The 24,509-nt window shown below is 44.4% G+C and overlaps 1 protein-coding gene across 1 annotated transcript in view; it reads left to right on the forward strand.

The window, feature by feature from the left end:
- Nucleotides 1-1,477: 1,477 nt before the first annotated feature.
- The window catches only part of Ccdc69 (coiled-coil domain containing 69), a 43,015-nt gene continuing 19,983 nt past the window's right edge, over nucleotides 1,478-24,509 (forward strand). The window contains exons 1-3 of the mRNA XM_015492712.2: nucleotides 1,478-1,754; nucleotides 21,389-21,458; nucleotides 23,937-24,049. Of these exons, the coding sequence (XP_015348198.1) occupies nucleotides 1,707-1,754; nucleotides 21,389-21,458; nucleotides 23,937-24,049 (231 nt within the window). The 5' untranslated portion in view covers nucleotides 1,478-1,706. The remainder of the gene's footprint in view (nucleotides 1,755-21,388; nucleotides 21,459-23,936; nucleotides 24,050-24,509) is intronic.

Genomic DNA, 24,509 nt, shown 5'->3' on the forward strand with positions numbered 1-24,509 from the left:
TAATTTGTTTGTTTGTTTTGTTTTGTTTATTTATTTATTTATTTATTGCAGTATTGGGGACTAAATCCAGAGGCTCCGCAGCGCTATTTATTTATTTATTTTAAATTTTGAGACAGGGTCTCATTAAATTGCAGAAGCTGGCCTAAAACGTGAGATCCTCCTGTCTCAGCCTCCTGTATCATTGAGATTACAGGTGTGTGCCACAAGATCCCTAACCAGCATTCTTATTTATCCACACTTCTTTTCTTGGATATTTAAATAGTGTGGGGTTGGTTGGTTGGTTGGTTTGAAATCCTGAGCACCCTTTCAATAAACATTGTTAATTGAAGTAGACACTCTTTCCTCATTACCTGTTAAGCACATCCGGCAGCAAAGGGTTCTCAAACTTCAGCCTGGGTCAGAATCACCCCCGGAGAGGGGGTGGGAAGGTCCAGGGTGGGCCTGAGAATTGGTGATGCCTTGGGAGGTGTGAAACAATGTGAACCACCACCCGTATTGCCTGTTTTCTTCATTTGCTTTCTTTCTTAATGGTTTGTTTGTGTCGGTTTGTTTTGTTTTGCTTGCTACCAGGGATGAAACCCAGGGAATCTCAACCACTGAGCCCCACATCCCAAGCCTTTTTTATTTTTTATTTTGAGACAGGGTCTCACTAAGTTGCTCAGGGACTCACTAAGTTGCTGAGGCTGGCTTTGAACTTGCAATCCTCCTGCCTGAGCCTCCTGAGCTGCTGGCAGTTGATTTTATACTCTGTAGAGGGAGAAAGTCTTTTGAGGGTGCATATTCTTCTTCTATTCAGGACTCTAAGTCCCTTTCATCTGTCCATCTTTTCAAAAGTTGGGAGGCCTAATTTTCTAATATTCACAGATATATACACACACAATGATTTTCAAAACTGGTATCTTTTTCCTGCATTGCCTCTCCCAGAAACCTTGACTAGTAATAAAGTGAGAAGAGATAAAAATTTGTTTTGCTAGACACTGACGTTTTATGTCCATTATTGCATCACGTCTGACCTATGATGGGCAGAGTAGCATGTAACAACGTTTTGCAAGCTAGAAAAAGCTATCACCCAGCAGCAAGGAGGCATTACAATTAAGCTCAGTATCATCATTTATATGTACGAAAGTGGTTCGAAGATTAGGTTCCGGGTTCTGGAGAAGGCTCTAACTGGGCTCTGCTGCTTAGCTTAATCACCATATGCAACTCACTTTTCATCTCTCACTTTGCATTTTCCTCACCTGTACAATTGAGGAAATAATATCTTTGTTGCAAGATATGTTCATGCCAAGGAATAAACATAAGATGTGTAAAAATCTTGGTCACAAACTGCCCTTGATATATGGTTATCTGTTGTGTTTACCAAGTAATTGTTAAAATTGTTTATTCCGTAGTCCTAACTCAGCCGAGGGCCAGAAAAAAAGTATCCATTTCCCCGTACAGATCCGTTCTGCCCTAACCTGAGGTTCCTGTCATTTAGAGAGATTCTGGTCACCTGCCTCCTGCGCGGAGCAGAAGCCCTGCTCTTCGGGTATTTACGGCGCGCGGTCGCCCCAGCTCAAGCTCAAGTCTGCGCTTCCAGGTTCAGTTTCAGGGTTGAGCCGGCAGCCCTAGCCGGCGGGCGTGGAGCGGGCAGCCGTGCCCGGGACCCCGGGGTCCTCTGGGGGCCCCGGAGTGGGGAGGCGGCGTCCGGGAGCCCCCGGAGGAGGATGGGCTGCGGACGTAGCAAACTGAGCTGCTGCACAACCCGCAAAAAGGTAAAGGGCGCGGGCGGAGAAGTTTGCCTTCCGAGGGGCGGGGGGTGCGGAACCGCTCCGCGGCGGGGGAACTTTGCGCCCCGGCTCCCTCGGGTCCGCGGGGCACGCCGGAGAACGGGGAGAGGCCGTGCGGAGACCGGGGAGGCTCTGCCGGGAGGAGCTAGCTCTCCGACCCGGCCAGGGCTGAGCCGCCCCGAGCTGCGGAGTTTACAAACACGGCCCCCGGGCCCGGGAACTGCAGCGGACTCCCGCTGACTCGGGTGTGTGTGTGGGGGGGGGGGGTATGTCTAGTGTCTGTGGCAGGTGTCCTCTCCCTTCGATCTGGGGCTGCTCACTGTGTGGCTATGGACCAGAGGCTGGACCTCTCTGAGCCTTCGGATTTCCCACCCGTTTAGAGAGTCAGATGATCTCTAGGTCCACTGCCCGGAGTGGTCCACGGACTTGCAGCATCGGCATCACCCCGGACCTGTTAGAAATAAATGCAGGATCTCAGGGCTTTGCCCAGAGGTGCTTCAACTAACCAGTCGGTTAACGAGGCGCCCAGGGGGTTACTACACACTTTAGAGGCTGAGAAGCGCTGGTCTAGGGCCTCTCGCAGGCCCTGGAGCCGGTGCATGTGGGCTGCCCTTGGGGTAGGTGGGAGGGGCCAAAGAGGGAGGGGATCTACCGCTTTTTGCATCCCTGTCCTCCCTTCCTGTCCCTCCCCCAAGGGGCCTGGAGCTGGGTTAGGGCTCAGGGGACTCCACTCAGGTTTCTTGCAGTGGGACCAGCTGCCCCTTGGGGTCTAACAAGCCCGGAAGGTCAGAGCCTGGAGCCAGAAGGACAATGTCCTCAGTGGACGACAGGAGGCACTGAGAAAGAAAGGAGGATTCCCCAAGTTCTGGCCCCTTTCCCTCCTGCTAACTGTCCCAATCCCCCCAGCCCCGTGGGAATACACGGTCCCTAAGCTTTACCATCAGAGACCCTGAGAAGCCCCAAACTGTGGCAATATTTAATGATTTTGCAACGAACTTTAGTCCTCTCTCTTCTGCTCTGCTTGTGCCTAGCTTTCCTGCCTGTCAGGTGCTCAGGACTGTCCCCAAGCTACACGATTCTCTTCCCTGCTCTGCACCTAGTCCAGGGAGACAAGTTCTGGTGCCAAATATAATGCCTTCTGGTTTTTCTTGCTTCACGTCTATTCTCAGATCAAAAACATCACCAATCTCTGACCCAAAAACCCTTGCGTTCTTCCTGGTTAAAGACTAAGGGAAGGGGCTTGATTGAGGTCACAGAGCAACATAAAGCAAAACCCAGACATCCACCTGGCCCCGTGTTTTTGTTCCTTTTTTTTTGTACTGGGGTTGAACCCAGGGCGCTTTACCACTGAATTGCATCTCCAGCCCTTTTTATTTCTTTATTTTGAGGCAGGGTCTCATGAAGTTTCTAAGACTGGCCTCAAACTTGGAATCCTCCTGCCTCAGCCTCCAGAGTCACTGGGATTACAAGGGTGTGCCACTGCATCCAGCTAGTCCAATGTCTGTTCCTTCTTTCTGATAATGGGGATTGAACCCAGAGGCGCTTTTCACTAAGCCACATCCCCAGTTCTTTTAAAATTATTTTTAAAAATTTTGATACAGGGTCTTGCTAAGTTGCTGAGGCTGGCCTTGAATTTGGGATCCTCTTGCCTCAGTCTTCAGAGTCGCTGGAATCACAGACCTACACTAATATGCCTGGCTTAGCTCGGTGTTTATTTTCACGCTCCCCTGCACTTCCAGTGACTTTTTTATGGCTACAAAGTTCTTTGTCAAAAAAGACCCTCAGAAGGGCCTGCTGTGGCTTCCCTGCCTCAGCAGCCCCAGGTCCCTGTCCCTGTGCAGTTTGCTGAGTTCTGTGGCCTGTGGTGCCTGATGCCAGGACTTATGGACTGGTTTTATTTAAAGTTCATGGCTGTTTCCATCTGTAGCTTGTGCTCTTGCCTAATTTCTCACCCATGTGTCAACCCCTGGCTGAGCTCCCAAGTCCATCCCCAGCAGGCTATCAGCCCATTGCAGGGAGGGGGATTTCAAGGATGAGATGTTCAAAACTGAACTCAGACTACAGAAGGGTCAGGTCACGATAATAATGATTCACCCTGAGTGGTACCTCTCAGAGAACATTCACATCCTGCCCAGGCTCCCAAAAGCCCTGGCAGCTGGGCCAAGCTGTGGGACGAACCTTTCCCACTTTACTGTTGAGGAAACTGAGACTCGGTGAGGAGCGGTGTATCCAAAGTCAGAAAGCCAGCTGGGAGCGAAACTGAACAGTTGAGCCCAGGCTGGCCTCAAACTTGCCATCCTCCTGCCTCAGCCTCACCAGTCACTGGGATTACAGGCGCACACCAACTTTGAGGGCTTAAACCTTTCTTCTTGGCAAGAGACCATTGCTTACATAGTCACTTCCCTCTGGAGAACTAGGGAGAATGGCAGGCAGGGGGTAGAGGCCAGGGAAGCAAACCTCTGTGGGTTTACTTGGGAGGTGATATGGGGTGGGAGGAATTTCCCTCCCAAGAGGTTACTGGCCTCCTTTGAGCAGCAAGACAAGTGGATGTGGGCTGGGAGGCAGCTAGTGGCCAACCCCCAGTGTGTGCCACTAAGGTATCCAGTCAGGATGGCATTCTCCACTCCCCAGGGCTCTGACTACCTCACCACAGCCCCAAGCAGGGCCTCTGAGGCTCTCCCCACTGCTACCAAAACCAGCCTCAGGCAACAGGTATGCGGTGGGTCAGTCCTGCAGAGAACATTCCTGATCCCTTCCATGTAGCAGGCCAGGTGAGAGGGAAAGAGAAAAGAAATGACCCTGAAGAGACTGGCAACTGGCATAGGCATCAGTAATTCTGAAATGGACCTACAGACCCTAAGGGCACAGGCTTAAGATCTGAGTTCACATTATTATTATTGTTATTATTATTATTATTATTATTATTATTATTATTTAATTTGGCAAACCTTTGTGTGTCAACCACACCAGATTCTGGGTGAGATGCTAGTTCAGTCCTAGCTTCAGTTGATCTTGATCTTGGCAATGACTTGGCTCCTCCATGCCTCGGTGTCTTCATCTGTAAGATAGGCATGATGTTCGCTCCTGGGTTACAGGAAGAGTCTGTGAAAGAATGCATGGACAGTCCCCTGGTGGCCAGACTTGGCAGGTGGTGTACACTTGAAAGGTAGTGAGGCACAGACTTAAAGTTAGACTTTAACGGAATCACTGCCTGGATTGTATCCAAGGAAAGCAAACAGGGATGTGGGAGACCTTATTCTTGGACAGGCACAGGAGATGCAGCCTAAAGTCAGGCCATCTGTTGTCAAGGTGCATGGGAAGCAGCCTGTTCTCTGTTGTTCTAGAAGGCAGGACTGTGGCTAGTTGGGGATGGGGGTGCTACTTCTTGTGAGGAAGAAGTGGCCAAAAAAAGACCTCAAAAGGTAGTGAGTTCCCCATCATTGGAGGGGTTCAAACAGAGGTCACATGACATTTTGGAAAATATAGTAAAAGGGACACAAGCCTAGGACTCGTAAATATTAGGATTCTTTTTCAGAAATATAATTATTCTGATTATTGTGCTTAAAGGCAAAATTTTTAAATTCAAAAAATTATCAAACTTACACATTACCAGGCTTGGTGGTGCCACAGTAGTTTATACCTGTAATCTTGCCTAATCCAGAGGCTGAGGCAGGAGGATTGCAAGTTCAAAGTTAGCCCGAGCAACATAGTGAGACCCTGTCTCAAAAAGAAAATAAAGGGCTGGGGTTGTAGCTCAGTGGTAGAGCACTCACCTAGCACAAGTGAGGCACTGGGTTCGATCCTCAGCACCATGTAAAAATAAAATAAAAAAGATATTGTGTCCACCTATAAATTAAAAATATATGTTAAAAAGAAAAGAAAAAGGGCTGGGGCTGTAGTTCAGTGGTAGAGCGCTTGCCTAGCACATTTTCTTAGCCCTGGGGTTCGATCTTCAGCATTGAAGAAGGAAAAAAAAAAAGACTTTTTTTAATTGCTTCTAACCTTACCACGAGGAGATAGCCACTGTGTACATTTCAGTGTCATTCTTTCTACTGTCTTTCCTAAGTATATTATATGCATGAGTATGAATATTTTATAAAAGTGGGAATGTGTGGTTATCTTCTAGTTACTTAGTATTCTCGGGCAGCATTTCCCATGTTAAACAGTCCATGGAAATGATGTTTTTTTAAATGGCTACCTGCGGTGCTCTGGCTGTTCCCCAGCTTCGTTAGCCCATTTGGTTGTTCATACTCTCCACTCCTACCTCTGAGCATCCTTGTGTTTTCTTCCTAACCTGGGACTAGAGTGACTCTGGGGTCAGGGAAAATCACCGTACTGATGGCATCTTGGCTGGGTTTTGGAGATGAGTGGGGGTGAGGCCGTCATGGTGGGGCAAGGATATGTGGGAGGGTGTCCTAGGCAGAAGGATATAGGAGCAGGCCCTTGACACCCCATCTGAACTTTTAGCTGGGTTTGCCAAGTGGGGGACAGTCAGGGACTATGGGAGGAGGCTGCCTGTTCAGTCATGCAGAGGCAGTGAGCCCTGTGCCCCAACCATCATGAACACATTGGCATGTGCATGACCTCTGAGCTAGTAGTTTTTGCCCAACCCAGAAAAATGCCCACAGTGAGGCTAGACTGGGGCTCAGTGGCAGAGCGCTTGCCCAGCATGTGTGAGGCACTGGGTTTGATTCTCAGCACCACATATAAATAAATGAATAAAATAAAGGTCTATCAGCATCTAAAAAAATTTTTTTTAAATGCCCCCAAATCATGCCAGCTAAAGCCAATAAAGGCTTCCTTACACATGGTACTCTGAAAGACAGGAGGTTTCGGCCACATGTCTTTGTTATAAGGGGACACCTTATAAATGCATTAGGAAAATTCCTAACTCTGATCATCTTTGAGACACAACATTGGTGACATACATTTTGCACAGTTATTTTCTCAGTGCTGAAGATTGGACCATGGTAGAAAAATACTTTGCCACTGAACTATACCCTCAGCCCAACAAGTTTGTATTTTTATTTTTGGTACTGGGAGTTGAGCCCAGGGGTACTCTACCCTGAGCTACATCACCAGCCCTTCTTTTAATATTGGATTTTGAGGTGGTTTTTATTAAGTTGCCCAGGCTGGCCTTGAACTTGCAATCTTCCTGCCTCAGCCTCCCGAGCAGCTATGATTACAGGGGTGTGCCATTGCACCTGGCTTCCTCCTGCTACCACCCTGATCTGGGCTCCTGAAGAACAGAGGGTAGTATGAAGGGATCCGCACCCAGGCCCTCCTAAGCAAGGGCCCCTCCTTTCCTGTCCTCCAGAGAAGCCTTCTCCATGACAGGAGCTGACAGCTGAGTGTGTCATGGCCAGCCCCTGCCCTGCCCAGAGCAAGGGAGCTTGACAGGTTGATAGAGGGTGAGATAACAAGATGACCTCACTCTGTCTCTTCTTCCCCATCTGTGGCCTGACAAAACCATAAGGGCTCTTACAGTCCCCATTGCCCAACACCATGCCACACAGAGGAGGAAACAGAAGCCCAGAGAGGGGAGGGTGCTCACCCAAGGTCACAGAGCAAGCAAGTGACAAGCCAGTGTTTCGACTCTGGATGCCTAGTTTGCCATTGGGTTGGGGAGAGAGATGGATATATGGCACTGTATCTGGGCCTTCAGCCTGTCTCTGCCCTGCCCGCCCCCACCCCAGCCACTGATACTATTTTCTCTCCAGTTCCTTCAGGGTGGGTCCCTCTGATGGCAGGGCTGACCCAAATGCAGAAATGGTATTTAGTACTTTTGCCAGCTCCAGGCCCCCTGTGGTGACCAGAACTGGCAGACCCCTGGGAGACTGATTTGGGACAAGAAAAGGTGAATTTGAAGAGGAAGAAAATAAATATCATATATTGGAAGGCCTTTCTGTAGGCCTCAGCATCCGGGAAGTGAGGCCCTGATTGGAGGCCTTCCCAGCTCCTATCTCTGTCTGGGGGTGGGACAGAAGCAACAGTTCTTTCCTCCCCTGAGGCCTAGTTCACTACTCTGTCAGATAGGAGCTCCAGAGACCACATCCGTCCTGTGCTTGTGATTTTCTGGGGGCCCTGGGGATCTTCAGCCCAGCGGTGCCAGCTGGCCCTTATAACTTTAAGTTGGTTGTATAGTCACCTAGGATCACACCCTCGGCAGGCCATGGGTGATGTTGACCACATACTGGAGAAAAAAGTGAAGGGACCCAACTAAACTTTTAGTGACCCTGGGAGTGTGGAAATGAAATCAAACTCAGGCATTACTTTGGCGATATATTTCTGCCCATCTCAGAGATGTAGAAGCTAAGGCTTGTATTTATGGTGTTCTTCCAACTGAGTCTCTCTAATTTGGTTGTGAATGGCTGAAATTTCTCAATAGCTCTCAACAGTTTAAACCCCACCCTTCCTCCCCCAAAGGCCCTGGAGGGGGCCTCTTGGGCCTCCACCCCCACTCCCTTCCTGCTTCTACCCTGGGCCAATGGGCTCTGCCTACAGTTGCTCAGATCTGAAACTAATGATGCTGGGGCCCCACCCAGACAGAGTCCAAATGCCAGGAAGGCTGCTCTGACGCTGTGGAGGACTGTGACCTGAGTCCCTGGAGACTGGGAATCACCTCTGCCCTTCAGGCCCAGCTATTTGGATAAATCTGATATATATGTGCCTGGGAGAAATGGAAGTGAGTGGCTCCTGGCTCAGCTGTGAATCTGGGTTCTCCTCAGGACTTTGTTCCCTGCTTTGTGGCCTCTGGCCAGGTATCTGCCCAGCCCCACCTGTAGGCCTTAGATTTTCCATCTGAAAAAAAAAAAAAGAAGTGGTTATTGAGATAAACCACCTCCAAGGTCCCTTCTAGCCCTTTTTTTCTGGTCTCCTATAACCCTTCTTCAACTAAGATAGGTGGCATAGAATTATGTGATCAAGGAGAGCCAAGACAGTGGTACATGGGACGAAGGAGGAGCCAGATGGAAGTCTTCAGGGCCGTTTGGATACTGAATTCTCTAATTAGGATGCAAAGCACTTGATCAGAAACACACAAAAGCCTCAAAGGCCCCCAAAAGGACGGGCCTCTTTGAAGCATGGAGTGGTGAAAGAAGGGCTGGGCCACGTGTCTGCAGGAAGGCTGTGGCCTCCCAGACCTCCCAAGGGGGGGAGTAGCTGGCCACCTTCTATCCAAATTGCTTCTGCTTGATTCAGCCTTGCCTTACAAGGATCAAAATTTGGGGGGAAAATTGAGACTACCCCAAAGGCTTGAGTATAACACTGTGCCCATTCACCCCAAAATACCACCTCCTGAATAGCATTCAGCAGAGTACTCTGAGGCTCTGGTGACACTGGTGGTCTTTATGTACCACCTACTGTAGCTGACCACTTTGTGTTTACCAGAGGGCCTTACTTGCTGAACATCAGGCACACTTTATAGAATTCCAGACAGTTAGGGTGGAATGTCCTCAAAGATCACTCAATCCAACCTGAAAAATAATTCTCTCCTTTCCAATTCTTCTTGCATGTGCCTAGTGACAGAGGGCTCATTATACCACCATACCCCACCCTCCAATGAGGCAACCTTGTTAGAGGGACAGTTTTGCAATTTTTCTATGGAACTGAAACTTTTCCTTGAAACCTCTGGTACTTGTCCACAGTTCTGAAATCTGAGGCTGTAGAGGGTACACTAGCAGCTTCTGTCCATGACAGTTCTGCTGAGATGAAGAGAGCAGTCAAGGTTTTTTTTTTTTTAATTATTTTTTTGTTTTTTTGCCTTTTTGTTTTGTTTTGTTCATTCATTTATAGTACTGGGGCCTCACACATGCCAGGCAAACTCTCTACTCCTGAGATGCAGCCCCAGTCTTTTTAAAAATTTTTTTCTTACATACATGACAATGATGGAATGCGTTACATTCATAATTATCCATTCACAGCATAATTTTTCATAACTATGTATATAAAGTATGTTCACGCCAAATTATGCCATTACATATGACTCTCTTATTGATTTTTTTTTTGCATTACAATTCTTAATACACTTTTATACCACAATTTATCGTATCCTGTTTGTATATAAGGTATGTTGACACCACATTCACATCTTCATACATGTATTTTGTATAATGATGACCGTCTCCTTCCACCATCCTTGCTATTCCCCTTCTCCCTTCCTTTCCCTCCCATCCCCCAGTTGTTTTTGAAGTTTTATTTTGAGATAAATTCTCACTAAATTGCCCAGGCTGGCCTCAACTTTGCAATCCTCCTGCCTCAGCCTCCTAAGTACCTGGGATTACCAGTGTGCACCACAGTGCCCAGTTTCTTACCTGCTCTTGAAGCTGACTGATTACTGTTCTGTTATAAGCCTCTCCTGTGATTTGGTTTTGAGTCTCCTTCCACATCCTATCAGGTTTTTTCCTTGGTGTGGGCGGGGAGGGGAGACCCCTCTCAACTGGTCCATTTTCTCTCCATAATGTGAGCCTATTCTAAGGGGTCTTACCAGGCCCATTCTGAGATTGTTGGTCTTCTTCCCTGCTCTGGGCGCTGCCCAGTCATTCTGCCTGATTCCTTGTCTGCTTTGGACAGTTGCACCCTGCTACAGACCAGAATTCTTCCATGAGAGGGCCCTGGTCTGTTCCACAAGCAGCTGGGCTCAGAGCCATGTGTGTACCTAGGTCCAGGAGCTTTTTATCAGTCATCATAGGAGAAAGGCTGAGGAAACCCTGACCCTCGCAGATAGGGAAACTGAGGTCTGAAGAAGGCAAATAACTTATTTAAGTCACACAGGCAAACTAGAACCAGATCCCCTGGGCTGCCTCCTTCCAGGGTTCCTCCCCCCCCCGCCCCGCCCCCGCCCCGCCCCCGCCAGCTGCCTCCTCTGCAGCTCTCTTGCTCCTAGGTTTCCGGTGACTCAGGAAGCTGCCATCCATCTTCAGAGCTCAGCCCGGATGCCCTACCCTAGTCCCCGGCCTCCCCACCCACCCCACTTTGGAAGGTGAAATTCTCCTGTTCCCCTCACAGCTCCGGTCCTCTCCCACCACAGAGTACACTCTGCTCCTCAGAGGAGGAAGTGGCCCGGTCCCCAACCTGAGGGGTTTTTCCACTCAGTAGTTGCTTAGTGAGTTCTATTTAGTTCAGGGCCATTTGTCCCTAGGCTTTTGAGAGCTTCAGAATCACCTGGATAGATTCCCAGCATGCACATGTCCCCTTGGATTCCACTGGTCTAGATCTGGGGCTGGGGATCACATGAAGCAGTGGTTCTCATCCAGGTCTTCCAAGGACCACATTCCTGGGCTGCGGCTGTAGCTCAGTGGCAGAGCACTTGCCTAGCATCTGTGAGGCACTGGGTTCAATCCTCAGCAGCACCATATACAAATAAATAAAATAAAAAGTATTTTTTTAAAAAAAGGACTACATTCCTGGAAATTCTGTTCCAGGCATCATACCAGATACTGGGCAAAACCAAAGGGGGCTTCAAAAGTGGTCCCCATCCTCAAGCAGCCCCTTGGGCAGACAGGAGAAACAGACTGCCAACCAGGTATAGGTCTCTTGTGGGAGCCTGGACTGACCCAGCCCTCAGGAAGGCCAAGAGAGAGCCCAGAAGCCTGAAAAAGAGTTGGTGTGTGTCATGGTGGGATGGATGGTCCTGAGCAGTTTGAAATGTCTTCCACACATGGATGTATGTGTTGGTCCAGGAGTTCCACAGGTAGCCCTGAGTTGTTTGGATTTGGTTTTGACCTAACAAATTCTCCAATGATTGTAAGTAAGTGATAATGTAACATTCCATGCTGGCAAAGTTGTAATGAAATTGGCTGACTGGTGTGTCATTTGTGGGTGAGTGGAGTGGTAGACTCTGAAGGGTAGAGCTGGTAATATTAGATATGTACAAAATTTTATTTACCTTGTGTGTGTGTGTTGGGGATTGAACTAGGTCTTCCTACATGCTAAGCACATGCTTTACCACTGAGCTGCATCCCTGGCCCTAGACAAAATTTTATTAATGAGTATGTTCATGAAAGCATAATTTGCAAATTAAAAATGGAAGTAATCTAAACACTCAACAGTAGATTAAATGACTAAATTTATCCATAAAGATATTCCACTTGAGTCATTAATTTAACGCATTTGCTGCAGTTTGATCAGAAGAGAGATTTAGATGTGGTGTAAGGAGACGGCACGGTTGAAATGCATACCCGTGCTTGCAGGCAGTTACTGCAGATTCAATAAGGGATGGCGAGGGGAACAGTCTTGTTGGTTCTAGGAAGTATGCATAGGAGATCAGAAATCCCTTCACTTTTTTCTTTCATTTTTTCTTCTCTTTTTTAATTTGCTTTTTGTAGCCCCAAGAACCCATGTTCACCTTTTCTTTTTTTCTTTTTCCACTTGTCAGCCTATGCCCAGACCAAAACTCAGGCTCAGGAATGAGACTGTGATACAAACCCACTGCAAACTCTAGGTTGTGACAGGTTGATAGCAGGTCTTTTGAAATTCGTGGTCTAGAACTATGCCAGCTCACACATACCACCTACAGTCCAGCATAGTTTATTCTGTCCAGATCTCAAGCACCAGGATAGAATTCTCATAGACTTTTCAGACCCACTTCAGCCATGCTGGAGATAGGGCTGGGGATGTAGCTCAGTTGGTAGAGTGCTTGTCTCGCATGCACAAGGCCCTGGGTTCAATCCCCAGCAACACACATACACACACACACAAAAAAAAAAAAAAAAGCCACAGAAACCCTGGAGCTTCCAGGTTAGTGCCAGAGGAGTTTGGGTTGAGGTCAGTGTGAAGAGGCACCAGAACATGAGTTGGGGGAAGCTTTGGCAGCAGAAGGCTAAGCTAGAGAGGTGAAGACCTAAATATAGAGCTCCCCTGTCCAGTGTGGAGACAGCTGGTGTGGTCATTACCTCCAGCCCAGAGACTCTCAAGAGTTCACAGTCAAGGCCTGGGCATTAACACTTCCCAGGATCTTATGTGATCCAAAACTGAAAGACCCAGTAAGAAATCCCTCCATCTCAATCAAATATCTGGGTAAGGAGTAACTTCAGACTCTTCCATGTTAGCTTTTTTTATTTCACTGATTTTACTTTCTTTGTGTTGATTTGACATGCCCCCCCCACACACACACACACACACTCTTTGACATTGCATACCTTAATCCAATTTTACACATATTTTTTCTTTACTGTTGTAAATTGTTAATTTGACTTATTCACTGTATTATTGTTCTCTTTTTTTTCTTTCCCTCATTTTTCTTTTTCTGACTCCCTTCCCTCCCCCATCCCTGTTTTGCTTAAACATATAAAATATTAATTGGATTTGTTCACTCTTTTTCTCCTTCCTCTTTTCCATACTCTCTCCTCCTTTTTTCTTTCTTTGATGTCTCTTTTTCTCTTTCTCCTTACTTCTCCCCCAGTTTTTTGAATGCAGAATGTGCTAATTGGATTTATTCATTCTTTTTCTTCTCTTTTTGGTTCTCTCTCCCTTTTTTTCTTCTCTTGCCTCTCTTCCCTCCTTGACTCCCTGTTTTTGTTTTTTGTTGTTGTTGTTGTTTGTTTGTTTGTTTGTTTGCTTATTTTTTTTCCTTTTCTGCTTCTTGTTTCTTATTTTTATGCTCTGTATAGTTTAATAAAAATTTTATTTTCTGTAAAAATATTTTTTTGGCCTTTGTGGAGTATTATTCTCCTTTCCACTTCTGAAATAGTGGAGTTATAGAGAACATTTTAAATATGTTTCATGGCTTATTAGTATATGATATGCTCTCACCATAGTTAGTTACAGGTGATCATCATCTCCTCTCATAGTACTGTGAACACCTTGAGTGGGTACTTTGACATGGACATATGTATACCCCTGACCCTAGACAGATAGTAAAGAGAAAGCAGCTCACTAAAATGACTCTCAGAGAAAAGGGAAGAGAAGGGTAGCATAACATAAAGGGAAGATCAGTGTAGAAGGAGTCAAGAGGCAAGAGTGCAGAGATAGGCAAGGGGATGCCATGCAGAATGAATTCTAGAAAATCATGTTTTGTGCATATATAAATATACCACAGGAAACCTCACCTTTATGCCCAGGTAGAAAGAGCCAATCAAATTAATAGATGAGCAAAAGGAAGTCTAGTAGAATAGAGAAAGGAGAATGGGAGAGGGGAGGGAAAAGAGGGTAAATTTGAACTGGAACTAAATTCCATTCATGTATGAGTTTATCAGGATGAGCCGAACTACTATGTATAATCATAAAGATCTAATAAAAAATAAAATTGAAAAAAGACCTTCACAGGGCTGAGGATGTAGCTCAGTAGTAGAGCATTTTCCTTGCAAGTAGGAGGCCCTGGGTTTCAGAACTACCAGCAAAAAAAATGTTAAATTTGCCCATTCTAGCAGATGGGCAAATATCAATATAGAAACCCAAGTAACATGAGAAAAAAGAAATTAAGATATATCTAATAGTCCATGACTCTCTAATGACTGAACTCATGAATATCAAAGAAGATGAAATGCTGGACCAAGAATTTTAAAAGATGTTTGTTAAAGTGATCAGTGAATTAAAATAAAATCTAAAGAACTAAGGAAGAAAAGAAAAGATATGAAAAAGCATTTCAATTAAGATACAGGTATTTTGGAAAAGAACCAAACAAATCCTGGAAATGAAAAACTCAAATACAAAATTCAGTTTAAAGTCTAATCACTTGATTAGCTCAAGCAGAAGATACAATTCAAGCCGTGAAGGCAAAAATATATGAATTGGAACATTCAGATGGCAATAAAGAAAAATAAGAAATCAAGATCAGTATATATAAGAACTCTGGGACATAATTAAGAGATCTAAGTTAAGGCTTACAGGTATTGAAGAAGAAGCAGATATACAGGCAAATGACATTGATAACCTATTCAGTGAAATAATAATAGAAAGTTCCCAAACCTGGGGAATGAGATGGACACTGTGGGGGCATTTACAATCTCAAATAGCCAGACCAGAAAAGAACCTCTCCAAAATGCCAAAACTGCCAAAATTTCAGAACAAAAAAAAAAATTAAGCTATTAGAGACAAATACCAGGTCACTTAAAAAGCAAACCAATCAGAATTAAAGCAGATTTCTCAACAGAACTGCTATCATTCAGGATGGCTCAGAATGATGTATTTTGAACAATGAAAGAAAATAACTGCCAACCTAGATTAGTAATTCAGCAAAGTTATGTTTCAGAATTGAAGTAGAAATAAAAACATTCCAAGACAAACTAAAGGAATTCATGACTACTAAACCAGCATTACAGAAGATGCTTAAGGCAATCCTACATACAGAATAAAAAGTTTAAAATAACCAAGAGATCTCAGAAAGGAATAAATATCATTAGAAGAGTAGATAGGCAAATGAGAATTAGGGTTGAACCAAACATTATAAGTAAAACAAAATGTCAGGAAGTAATTCATAACTCCATAATCACACTGAATTTAAATGTTCTAAGTTATCCAATTAAATGACATACTTCTCAGATTAGATTTAAAAACACCCAAATATATGTTGCCTACAGGAAACACACCTCATTGACAAAAATATGCACAGGCTGAAAGTAAAAGGATGGAAAATGATAGTCTATGCAAATGGAATCTTAAAGCAAGCAGGAGTAGCTACTCTCAAATTCAGCAAAGCAGAATTCAAGCCAAAGTTAGAAAAAAAAAAAAAGTCACTACATATTGGTAAAGGGAACAATTCAACAAGAAGATATAATGACTGTAAATGTTTATGCCCTAAATGTCAGTGTACCTAATTTCATAAAACAAGCACTATGCAATATAAAGGCTTAGATACGATCTAGTACAATATTAGTGAGTAACTTCCATACACTTCTCTCACTGATAGGTCTTCCAGATATATAATTAACATAAGTACTACAGAGTTAAAACATACTATAGAGCAAATGGATGCAACAGACATCTACAGAATATTTCATCTTACGACAGTTGAATATACTTTTTTTTTCCAACTCCTCATGGAACTTTTTCCAGAACAGATCATGTTACCGTAGGCCATAGAGCAGGTCTTGGCAAATACAAAAAAATAATAATAATAATTAAAATAATTCCTTGTATCTTGTCAGATCCTTAAAGGAATAACGTTAGAAATCAACAGCGAGAAAAACTACAGAAACTATACAAACACATGAAGATTGAATCTAATGAACTAAGGGAGAAAAGAAAAGATAATTCATAATTCAAAAGTGTACTATTCAATCTTCAAAAATTCTTAGAATCAAACAAAAATATAAATACGAGATACAAGAACCTATGGAATATAGCAAAGGCAGTTCTAAGAGGAAATCTTATGAGTGCCTATGTTAAAGATTAGATCTCAAATAAACAACCTAATAGTGCACCAAAGGTTCTTAGAAAACAAGAACAAACCAATCCCAAAACCAGTAGAAGTAAAAAAAAAAAATAATGAAGATCAGAGCTGAAATTAATGAAAAAGACAATTTAAAAATACAAAGTTTTAATAAAATAAAGAGTTGGTTCTTTGAAAAGATAAACAAGATTGATAAATCCTTAGTAAGAATAGCTAAGAGAGAAGAGCTGAATTAATAAAATTAAAGGCAAAAAGGGGGAATATTTCAAGAGATACCATTGAAATCAAAAAGTTTGAAGCCAGCCTGGGCAACTTAGTGATACCCTATCTCAAAATAAAACAAAAGGAAAGGTGTAGTTCAGTGGTAGAGTGATTCCCTAGCACACACAGGACCCTTGGTTCAAGCTCCAATACCACAGAAAAATAAAAATAAATAACCATATTACTAAAAGTGATCCATAGATTCAATGCAATGCAGTCTTACTGATTACTAGTGATATTCTTCACAGAACTAGAAAACAACAGTCCTAAGATTCATATGGAAGAGCAAAAGATATATAAAGATATAGATAGCCAAAGCAATTCTGAGTAAAAAGAACAATGCTAGAGGTATGACAACACCTTATTTCAAATTAAACTACAGAACTATGGTAATAAAAACATCAAGGTACTAGCATTAAAAAAAAAGACACATAGAATAGAATAGAAGTCACATCAATGGAATAGAATAGAAGTCACACCAACAACCTAACACAAATACAGTCATCTGATTCCTTACAAATGTGCCAAAACATACATTGGAGAAAAGACAACCTCTAAAATAAATGGTGCTGAGAAAACGGAATATCCATGTATAGAAGAATGAAACTAGATCCCTCTCTCTCACCCTGCACAAATGTCAACTCAGAATGGAGACCTAAGACAAAGATCATAAACTTTGCAACTGCTAGAAGAAAATAGGGAAATATAGGCACAGGCAACATCTTCCTCAATAGGAACACCTATAACTTAGGTGTTATATAATGCCAGGAATTAATGGTTTTAGCAGGATGGCATCAAGTGTAAAAGCTTCTGCACAGCAAAGGAAATAATTAGCAGCATGAAGAGAGAGCCTGCAGAATGGAAGAAAATCTTTGCTAGCAACAACAGAGGATTAATATCCAGAATATATAAAGAACTCAAAAACCTTAATATCAAAAGAACAAATAGCCCCAATTCAATAAATGGGAAAATGAACTAAAGAGACTCTTCTCAAAATAAGTATAAATGGCCACTAAATATATGAAAAAATGTTAGATACCTTTAGTTATAAGGGAAATACATATCAAAGCTACACTGAGATTCCATCTCCAATCAGAATGCCAATCATCAAGAACACAAATAACAAAATGCCAGTGGGAATGAGGGAGAAAAAGAACCCTCATACATTGTTGGTGTGAATGTAAATGAGTATAACCACTATGGAAATCAGTATGGAGGCCCCTCAGAAAACAAAACCACCATATGGTCCAGCTATCACACTCCCTGGATGTATTCAAAAGAATTAAAGACGGGCTGGGAATGTGGCTCAAGCAGTAACACGCTCGCCTGGCATGCGCGGGGTGCTGGGTTCGATCCTCAGCACCACATAAAATAAAATTAAGATGTTATGTCCACCGAAAACTGAAAAATAAATATTTTTTAAAAATCTCTCTCTCTCTCTCTCTCTCTCTCTCTCTCTCTCTTTAAAAAAAAAGAATTAAAAACACTTACTTTAGAGATACATGCATTGCCATGTTTTTAGCAGTACAGTTCACAAGGGCCACATTATGAATCCAGCCTAGGTGTTGTCAACAGATGCACGGGTAAAGAAAAGGTGGTATATATACACAATGTAGTTCCATTCAGCCATAAGGAAGGAATGAAATTTATCATTTGCAGGGAAATGGGTGGAACTGGAGAGCACCATGCTAAGTGTAATAAGCCAGATTCAGAAAGACAAGAGTCATGTTTTCTCTCAAAAGTGGAAGCTAGAAAGAAAAAAAAAGGGGGGATCTTGTGAGAGCAGAAGGGAGACTATTAGGGCAGAGGAAAGGGATCCGGAGACTAGAGGAGGGGATGGCAAGGGGAAGTACCAGAGTGAAATTGATCAAATTGCGTCACGTGCATATATGAATATGCCAGAATGAAACTCACTATTCTGTATAATTATTATGTACCAATAAAAAAATCAATAATTTACAGAATAGTTAAATCTGCGTAGTGAATGCACATAATATGTTTGAAAAAAGTAAGTTATAGAAAAGTAGATGTTAAATTCCAAAATTGAATATAGATACATAGGTAAAGAATAGATGCCACCCTTCTCTGGGATTATGTCTATGTATCGAGATTTTTATTTTTATATTTTTCTGTATTTTCCATACTTTCTACGACAAATGATGTGTGGAAATATTTACTTTTTAAGAAAAATTACAGGGGCAGTCAACTGAGGAAGGACTGTGATGAGTCTTGAATGTCATTCTGAGGGTGTTTTTCTGGGGAAGATTTGCTCAGCCTCTGGGGGATTAGAGCACAGGGCCTCATACTGCCTGTGGCCTAGAAACTGTTTGTGGGGAAGAGTTCTCCGCCATTCTGTGCTGGTTCTTATTTGAGAGAAGTTTCCTGGTTTATGATCTTATTTCAGATAATACAATGTGAGACCTGGTGGCAGCCCAAGAGATGTGCCAAAGCTCTGTGTGATCTTTGTTCTTGCCATGTTTATCAGAACCTTCAGCTATATTTAGAATGTGCTAGATGATACAGGTGCATTATTTAATTGGATCCTACCACAACCTCATAAGGAAACTGAGACCTCGAGAAGCAGTGCAGTCACATGGTGCTGGGTTAGGATTGATTCCAGATCTGCGTGATTCTAGAATTCCAGCATTCTGAACCACTCTGCTCTGTGTTCTCTTAGTATTCTCACACCTGGCTTGAGTACTCACTTGGACACAGAAGCACCAGGTGATAGTTTCTTCAGCCCCCACAGTCTCAGTTTCCTTGCTTATGATAAACTTTGCCTCCCAGTGCTGTTGAGAGGAACCCAGATCAGACCCTTAAGAGAAGTTTCCTGAGCTTATGATCTTATTTCAAACCTGAGTTAAACTACCAGATCTCCTCACCTCACTGAACAAAGTGGGGAAGCAGATGCCCTGGGGCAGGGGATGGGGAGGTGGTACTTGTCCTCATTTGTAGAAGAGCCAGGACTTGGATCCAGGTATTCCTCCCCTTGTAAAAACGCTCTCCAGGTTCAACATAAGCAGTGGTTGCAACAGGGAAGGGACAACCTCTGGACAACTCTTCCTCCAACCTAGGGTGGGGAGGCTGGCTCCTGTCACTTCCCCAGATTCCTGTGCTGACAGCCTCTCTGGCTGGTGCCTGGGCCAGCCTCTGCTTCCCCGGGAAGAGAGGGTGGAGTTTTCAGGGAGCTGCACAGTCAGACCTGCCCAACCAGAGCAAAGGAGGCAGCCAGGGCCTGGGGGAGGCGCCAGGCCTAGCTCAGTGGGCCCTGCCTGGTACTAGGGGAGGAGCACACAGTCCTGGAAGCTTCCCCTGATTACCATCCCTCCTCAGTCAGAAGTATGCTCCTCCCCACACCCCCCCCACCCCCCAGCAGTGTTGCAGTGGGCCTGACGTTCATGAAATTTCTAATAATTTTTATTCTAATCTCTACCTTTTACAAATCTGTTACCATGGTTGAAAAGTAATGTTTTTCTTTTATCGTGATCATTCACAATGGAATATTTCTGTAATGTTTTCATGGACTGCCTTTTTAAAGTGTTTCTTAAAATGGGGTCGAGAATATCTCCCTCCCTTTTCTTTTTAGACGGTCTTGAAAAGCTACAATAGGGCTCACACACATACCCCTCCGACGCCCCCATCTTGGTCCAGTGACCAGAGCCAGACCCTGACCAACTTTTCCCTTGTCTTGGCTGAAAGGAATGATTTAAAAGTGTGTGTGTGTGTGTGTGTGTGTGTGTGTGTGTGTGTGTGTGTGAGAGAGAGAGAGAGAGAGAGAGAGAGAGAGAGAGAGAGAGATCTTAAGACAGCATCATTTCCCCTTCCCCTACCCTGGAAGAATTATTCTCAATTTTCTCTTATTGTGTTTTGGAAGGTTAAAATGCCCTTCATTTTATAAAATGATAGTGACAATCTACAAATAATTTCTTTCAATCCTTGCTTGCCAACCCCTGTCAACTCTCCCATTTAAAAACTGCTTGGGGGCTGGGGGTGTGGCTCAACCGGTGACGTTTGCCGAAAACTAAAAATAAATATTAAAATTCTCTCTCTCTCTCTCTCTCTTAAAAAAAAAACTGCTTGGATTGGGGTGGAGCTCAGTGGTAGAGTGCTTCCCTTTCATGTACAAGGCCCAGGGTTCCATCCTCAGTACTGGAAGAAAGAAAAAATAAAGAAAAAAAAAAAAACTCATTCATGCCATCTGGGCCGCACTGGCACTGCAGTGTGATGTAGAGAACCCTTTTGCATCAAGAACTTCTTGATCTCAGATTCAGCCTCCAATTGCCAAGGGTGGCTAAAGTGTCTACTAGGTGAGGCTCAGACACTGGGACCTGCCAGCTGTCTCCTAAGCCACCTTGACCAAGTCATAACCTCACTCAGTCTCGGCCTCTCGTTTTTAAATTGGTGATATTCATACCCTTATGTTCTAAAAATTAAGAGAGGATAGGCAAGACAGCACAGCATCCTGAGTATCATATCTCACTCCCACACAGCAAGGTAAGTAGGATGCTCCCCATTTCATAGTGGCAGAAGCAGCCCCTTTGGATGGAGAATAAGCACAGGGTGTGGGTGTCTGATGCTCTGCCTACAATACCACATCACTCTGAAGGGAACTTGGATAGCAGCTGAAGTAGCCACAGACCCTGAGAGGATTGGAAGTTTTAGGACACCTTAAGACAATAGCTAGGAAACGGTAACAGCCAAATCCCAGGAGAGGGAGGACATGGGCAAGGCTGTGCCTCAGGACAGCAGCAGGACCCAGGCTGCAAGAATGAGGGAAGGTCAACCAGCATTCTCACGGAGGGCTGCCTGGGCAATGATGAGAAATCACACCCCAGAAACCCCTCCCGGGGCCAAGGGAGCACCACCTGAGGTTTGTGAGGAAGGAAGGAGCCTAAATGGACCAGGCATGGGCAGGGTCTACTGTAATTAGGATCCTGTCCTGTCCCTGAAAGACTCTCACTGCAGTATCCATCCTCACATTGACCTCCCACTCAAGACCCTCAGCACAGTGTCATCTCATTTCTTCCAGAGGCACCAAGAACCAGATCATCCACCCAAACCAGAACCACAAGAATTGGATCTCCTTAATAAGGACACAGGTGAGTCGCCAGCCCCATAAATGCTCCCACTGACACTCATGAGTTATCTACCTTATAATCAACAAAGCCGATCAAGCTACTTAAATAGCCCATGAGATCCTTGGTAGGTGATGTTAACAGGAGTATCCATCTAAAATCAGGGAGTGATAATTCTGATCTGTGTTTTCCTGTCCTTAATTGTTGGAACCACACCTAGCATGCTATGTGCATTTCTGGAAAATAAATTTTCAGAGGGATTCAGGTAAATTGGAGGGAATATAGTGGAGCAAAATTAGGCTGGTAAAGAATCTGGAAAATATGTCTTGTAAGGAACAGTTGAAGAAACCCAGAACATTCCACCCTTAAAGAAAACAATAGTTTTCCCAGTTGTCAGAAGTGCCCTGATAGAGAAGAAAGATAAGCTTTGTTTAGTGTGAGCAGAGGTCAGCACTGAGCCTCGAGACTGTAACATCATGCACAACAAAATCAGCCCAGTGTCAAAGAATTGTTTGTGTGGTTGTTGGTTTAAAACCCTCAGAGCTACCTGGTAATCTGATGAGCTCCCCATCTCTGAGGTGTTTAATTACAGCGTGGAGGTTGTTGGTGATACTGTGGATGAAGTTTGAGTACCAGATACACCACTGGACCAGACTTCAGAGGTTCTACGATCTGACTCTATAAAAATAAGCTGGAGAACATCAAAGAGAAAGATTCTGTGCACTCCCCACAAATGAATCAGAATCTTGGGGCTTGGAGCTGAAGAATCTTTAGTTTTAATAAGAGTATTTTTTTAAACTAAGTTTCTCTCCAGCTGGGGCCTAAGATTGAGCTCATGGACCAACATATGAGCCAGATGTTTCGAGGGAGTCTGAACTGTTTGACCTTGACCGTAGATTTCAGCTAACCCCTGTCTGTCTGCTCATGGTCCTTGCGGCTCAGGTCTGAGGGTCACCAGCTCCTCCTTCTGCCCTATTGGATGTGACCACAGCATTCGCTTCCCCCTGGTCCTCACATTTCTAGGCCTGCGCTTTGCCAGACCCTGCCTGTGAAGTTCTCAAAAAAACGGTGCTGCCAGGCACAGTGTCACATGCCTATTATCCCAGCAGCTCCGGAGGCTGAGGAAGATCGTGAGTTCAAAGCCAGCCTCAGCAACTGCGAGGCACTGAGCAATTCAGTGAGACCCCTATCCCTAAATAAAATACAAAAATAGAGCTGGGGATGTGGCTCAGTGGTTGAGTCCCCCTGAGTTCAATCCCTGGTACCCAAAAATAAAAAAAGCAGTGCTAATAATATTAACACTGACAACTTCAAATGCTTGTCATGAGCACTGATGAGCATTTAGGGAAAACATCTAATGAACAATAAATAACATTCATTGATCACCTCCAAAGGGCCTGGCAATTACATTTTTGTGTGTCTCAGCAGGCACAATGTGGTTGTAGTAGAAGCATTTGTGGTGCAATCAGATTTTGCAGGTTTGGACCCCTGCTTCCCTGAATGTGAACTGGCTGGTGTTGGGCAAGCTGCATGACTTCCATATGCCTCAGTGTCCACTGTGTAAAGTGGGGACAATAATTGTATCCACTACATCGGTTGTCATGAGAATTAAGTGAGTCGTACCTGTGAGATGCTTGGGATAGGCTGGGTTTGGTCAGCTCTGGGACTCCTTACCTGCTTTTATTATTTGGGTAGCCATTGTTTTATGACTTAAGGATCTCAATAGCTCCATGAGGTAGTTACCATTGTTATCCTGATTTCGTGTATTGGGTAGCTGAGGCAGGTGGTGGGCTCTGCCTTAGGTCGTGGCCAGCCTGTTGGACTCCAAGTGGCATTAGCAGCACCTGTTTAGGAGTTTCCCTGAGCACAGGATAGGCTTCCTGGTTATACCTCCTTCATGCTCAAAACTGGTCCACCTAGGGAGATGCCAAAGGTGGAGGGTCACACACTAAGATGCTCACAACCCCCAACAGGTAAACTGAATGACAAGGTAGCCCCTTACGTGCATCCTAAGTAGGGAAAGCTGAAGAACAGGGCAGGCTGCAGAGCCACAAGCTATCCAAAGGAAAGGACAGCCAACCTCGGCTCCAGCCCCCAACGGACATGAAGCCATGCATCGTCAGTTCTTTGGATTGTTCGGGGAAAGCTGGAGAAAAATATAAGATTTATATAATTTATATAAGATTCTATATAAATTATAAGAAAAAGCTTCCCAATTATTAAATCTTGGCAACTACTGATTTTCTACTTTAGGTATTAGTTGGAGCAAATGGAACACCTCTATGGGCCAAACTGTCCTGTGAGCTGTCATTATTATGGGGCAGATGACCACTGGCTGCTACTTTGAAGGAGGGTCTCCAAAGCCAGGCATCTTGAGGGGCTGCTGTGACTCCACTCTTGAGGTGGAAACTCTGGTTCTCATCATTTTGCCCCAGCTTTCCACACCTGCCCTGCTGGTCCTGACTCTCTCTACTTTGTGTGGACTTTTTTTTTTTTCTTCAGCTACAGCCACTGCTGTCCAGCCATGTGCATCTGAGGAGGCTAAGCAGCATCAGAAAGACATTACCAGAATTCTCCAGCAACACGAAGAGGAAAAGAAGAAATGGGCAGAACAGGTAAGTCCCAGGAACCCCAGCCCCACTCTTTCCTGCTCTAAATCCCAGGCCTACTTTTGGCATTTATCATTATAAGTGTCCTGTACTCTTTGCCAAGAAGGGAGTCCTCGGTCGCCTGAATACATGTTTATTTCAGCCACGACATGGCAGGCACATTGGCTACGGCAGTCAGAGCAGGCAGCTGCATTCACGAAGCTGACCATTAATTTGATGAGTCAAAGTCATTGGTGCTTCTGGATTATTTGCCCCTCTAGGACTGCCTCATGGTTGGACAGGGCCATTGAACTAGCTCTAGTCAATGAGTTGTGAAAGGATGAACCAGGCTGAGCATTTAACTGTGGGTTCAAGACCCTTGAGGTCTTTCTGTTTGACTAGTGGAAGGAACTGGCATTGTTTGAAATTGTGGCTCTCCGTGGACCTGGTTCTTTCATGCTGATCCCTGGATAGCAGAGCACTGGAC

The sequence above is a fragment of the Marmota marmota genome, unplaced genomic scaffold (assembly GCF_001458135.2).
Source record: "Marmota marmota marmota unplaced genomic scaffold, marMar, whole genome shotgun sequence".
NCBI lineage: Eukaryota > Metazoa > Chordata > Mammalia > Rodentia > Sciuridae > Marmota > Marmota marmota.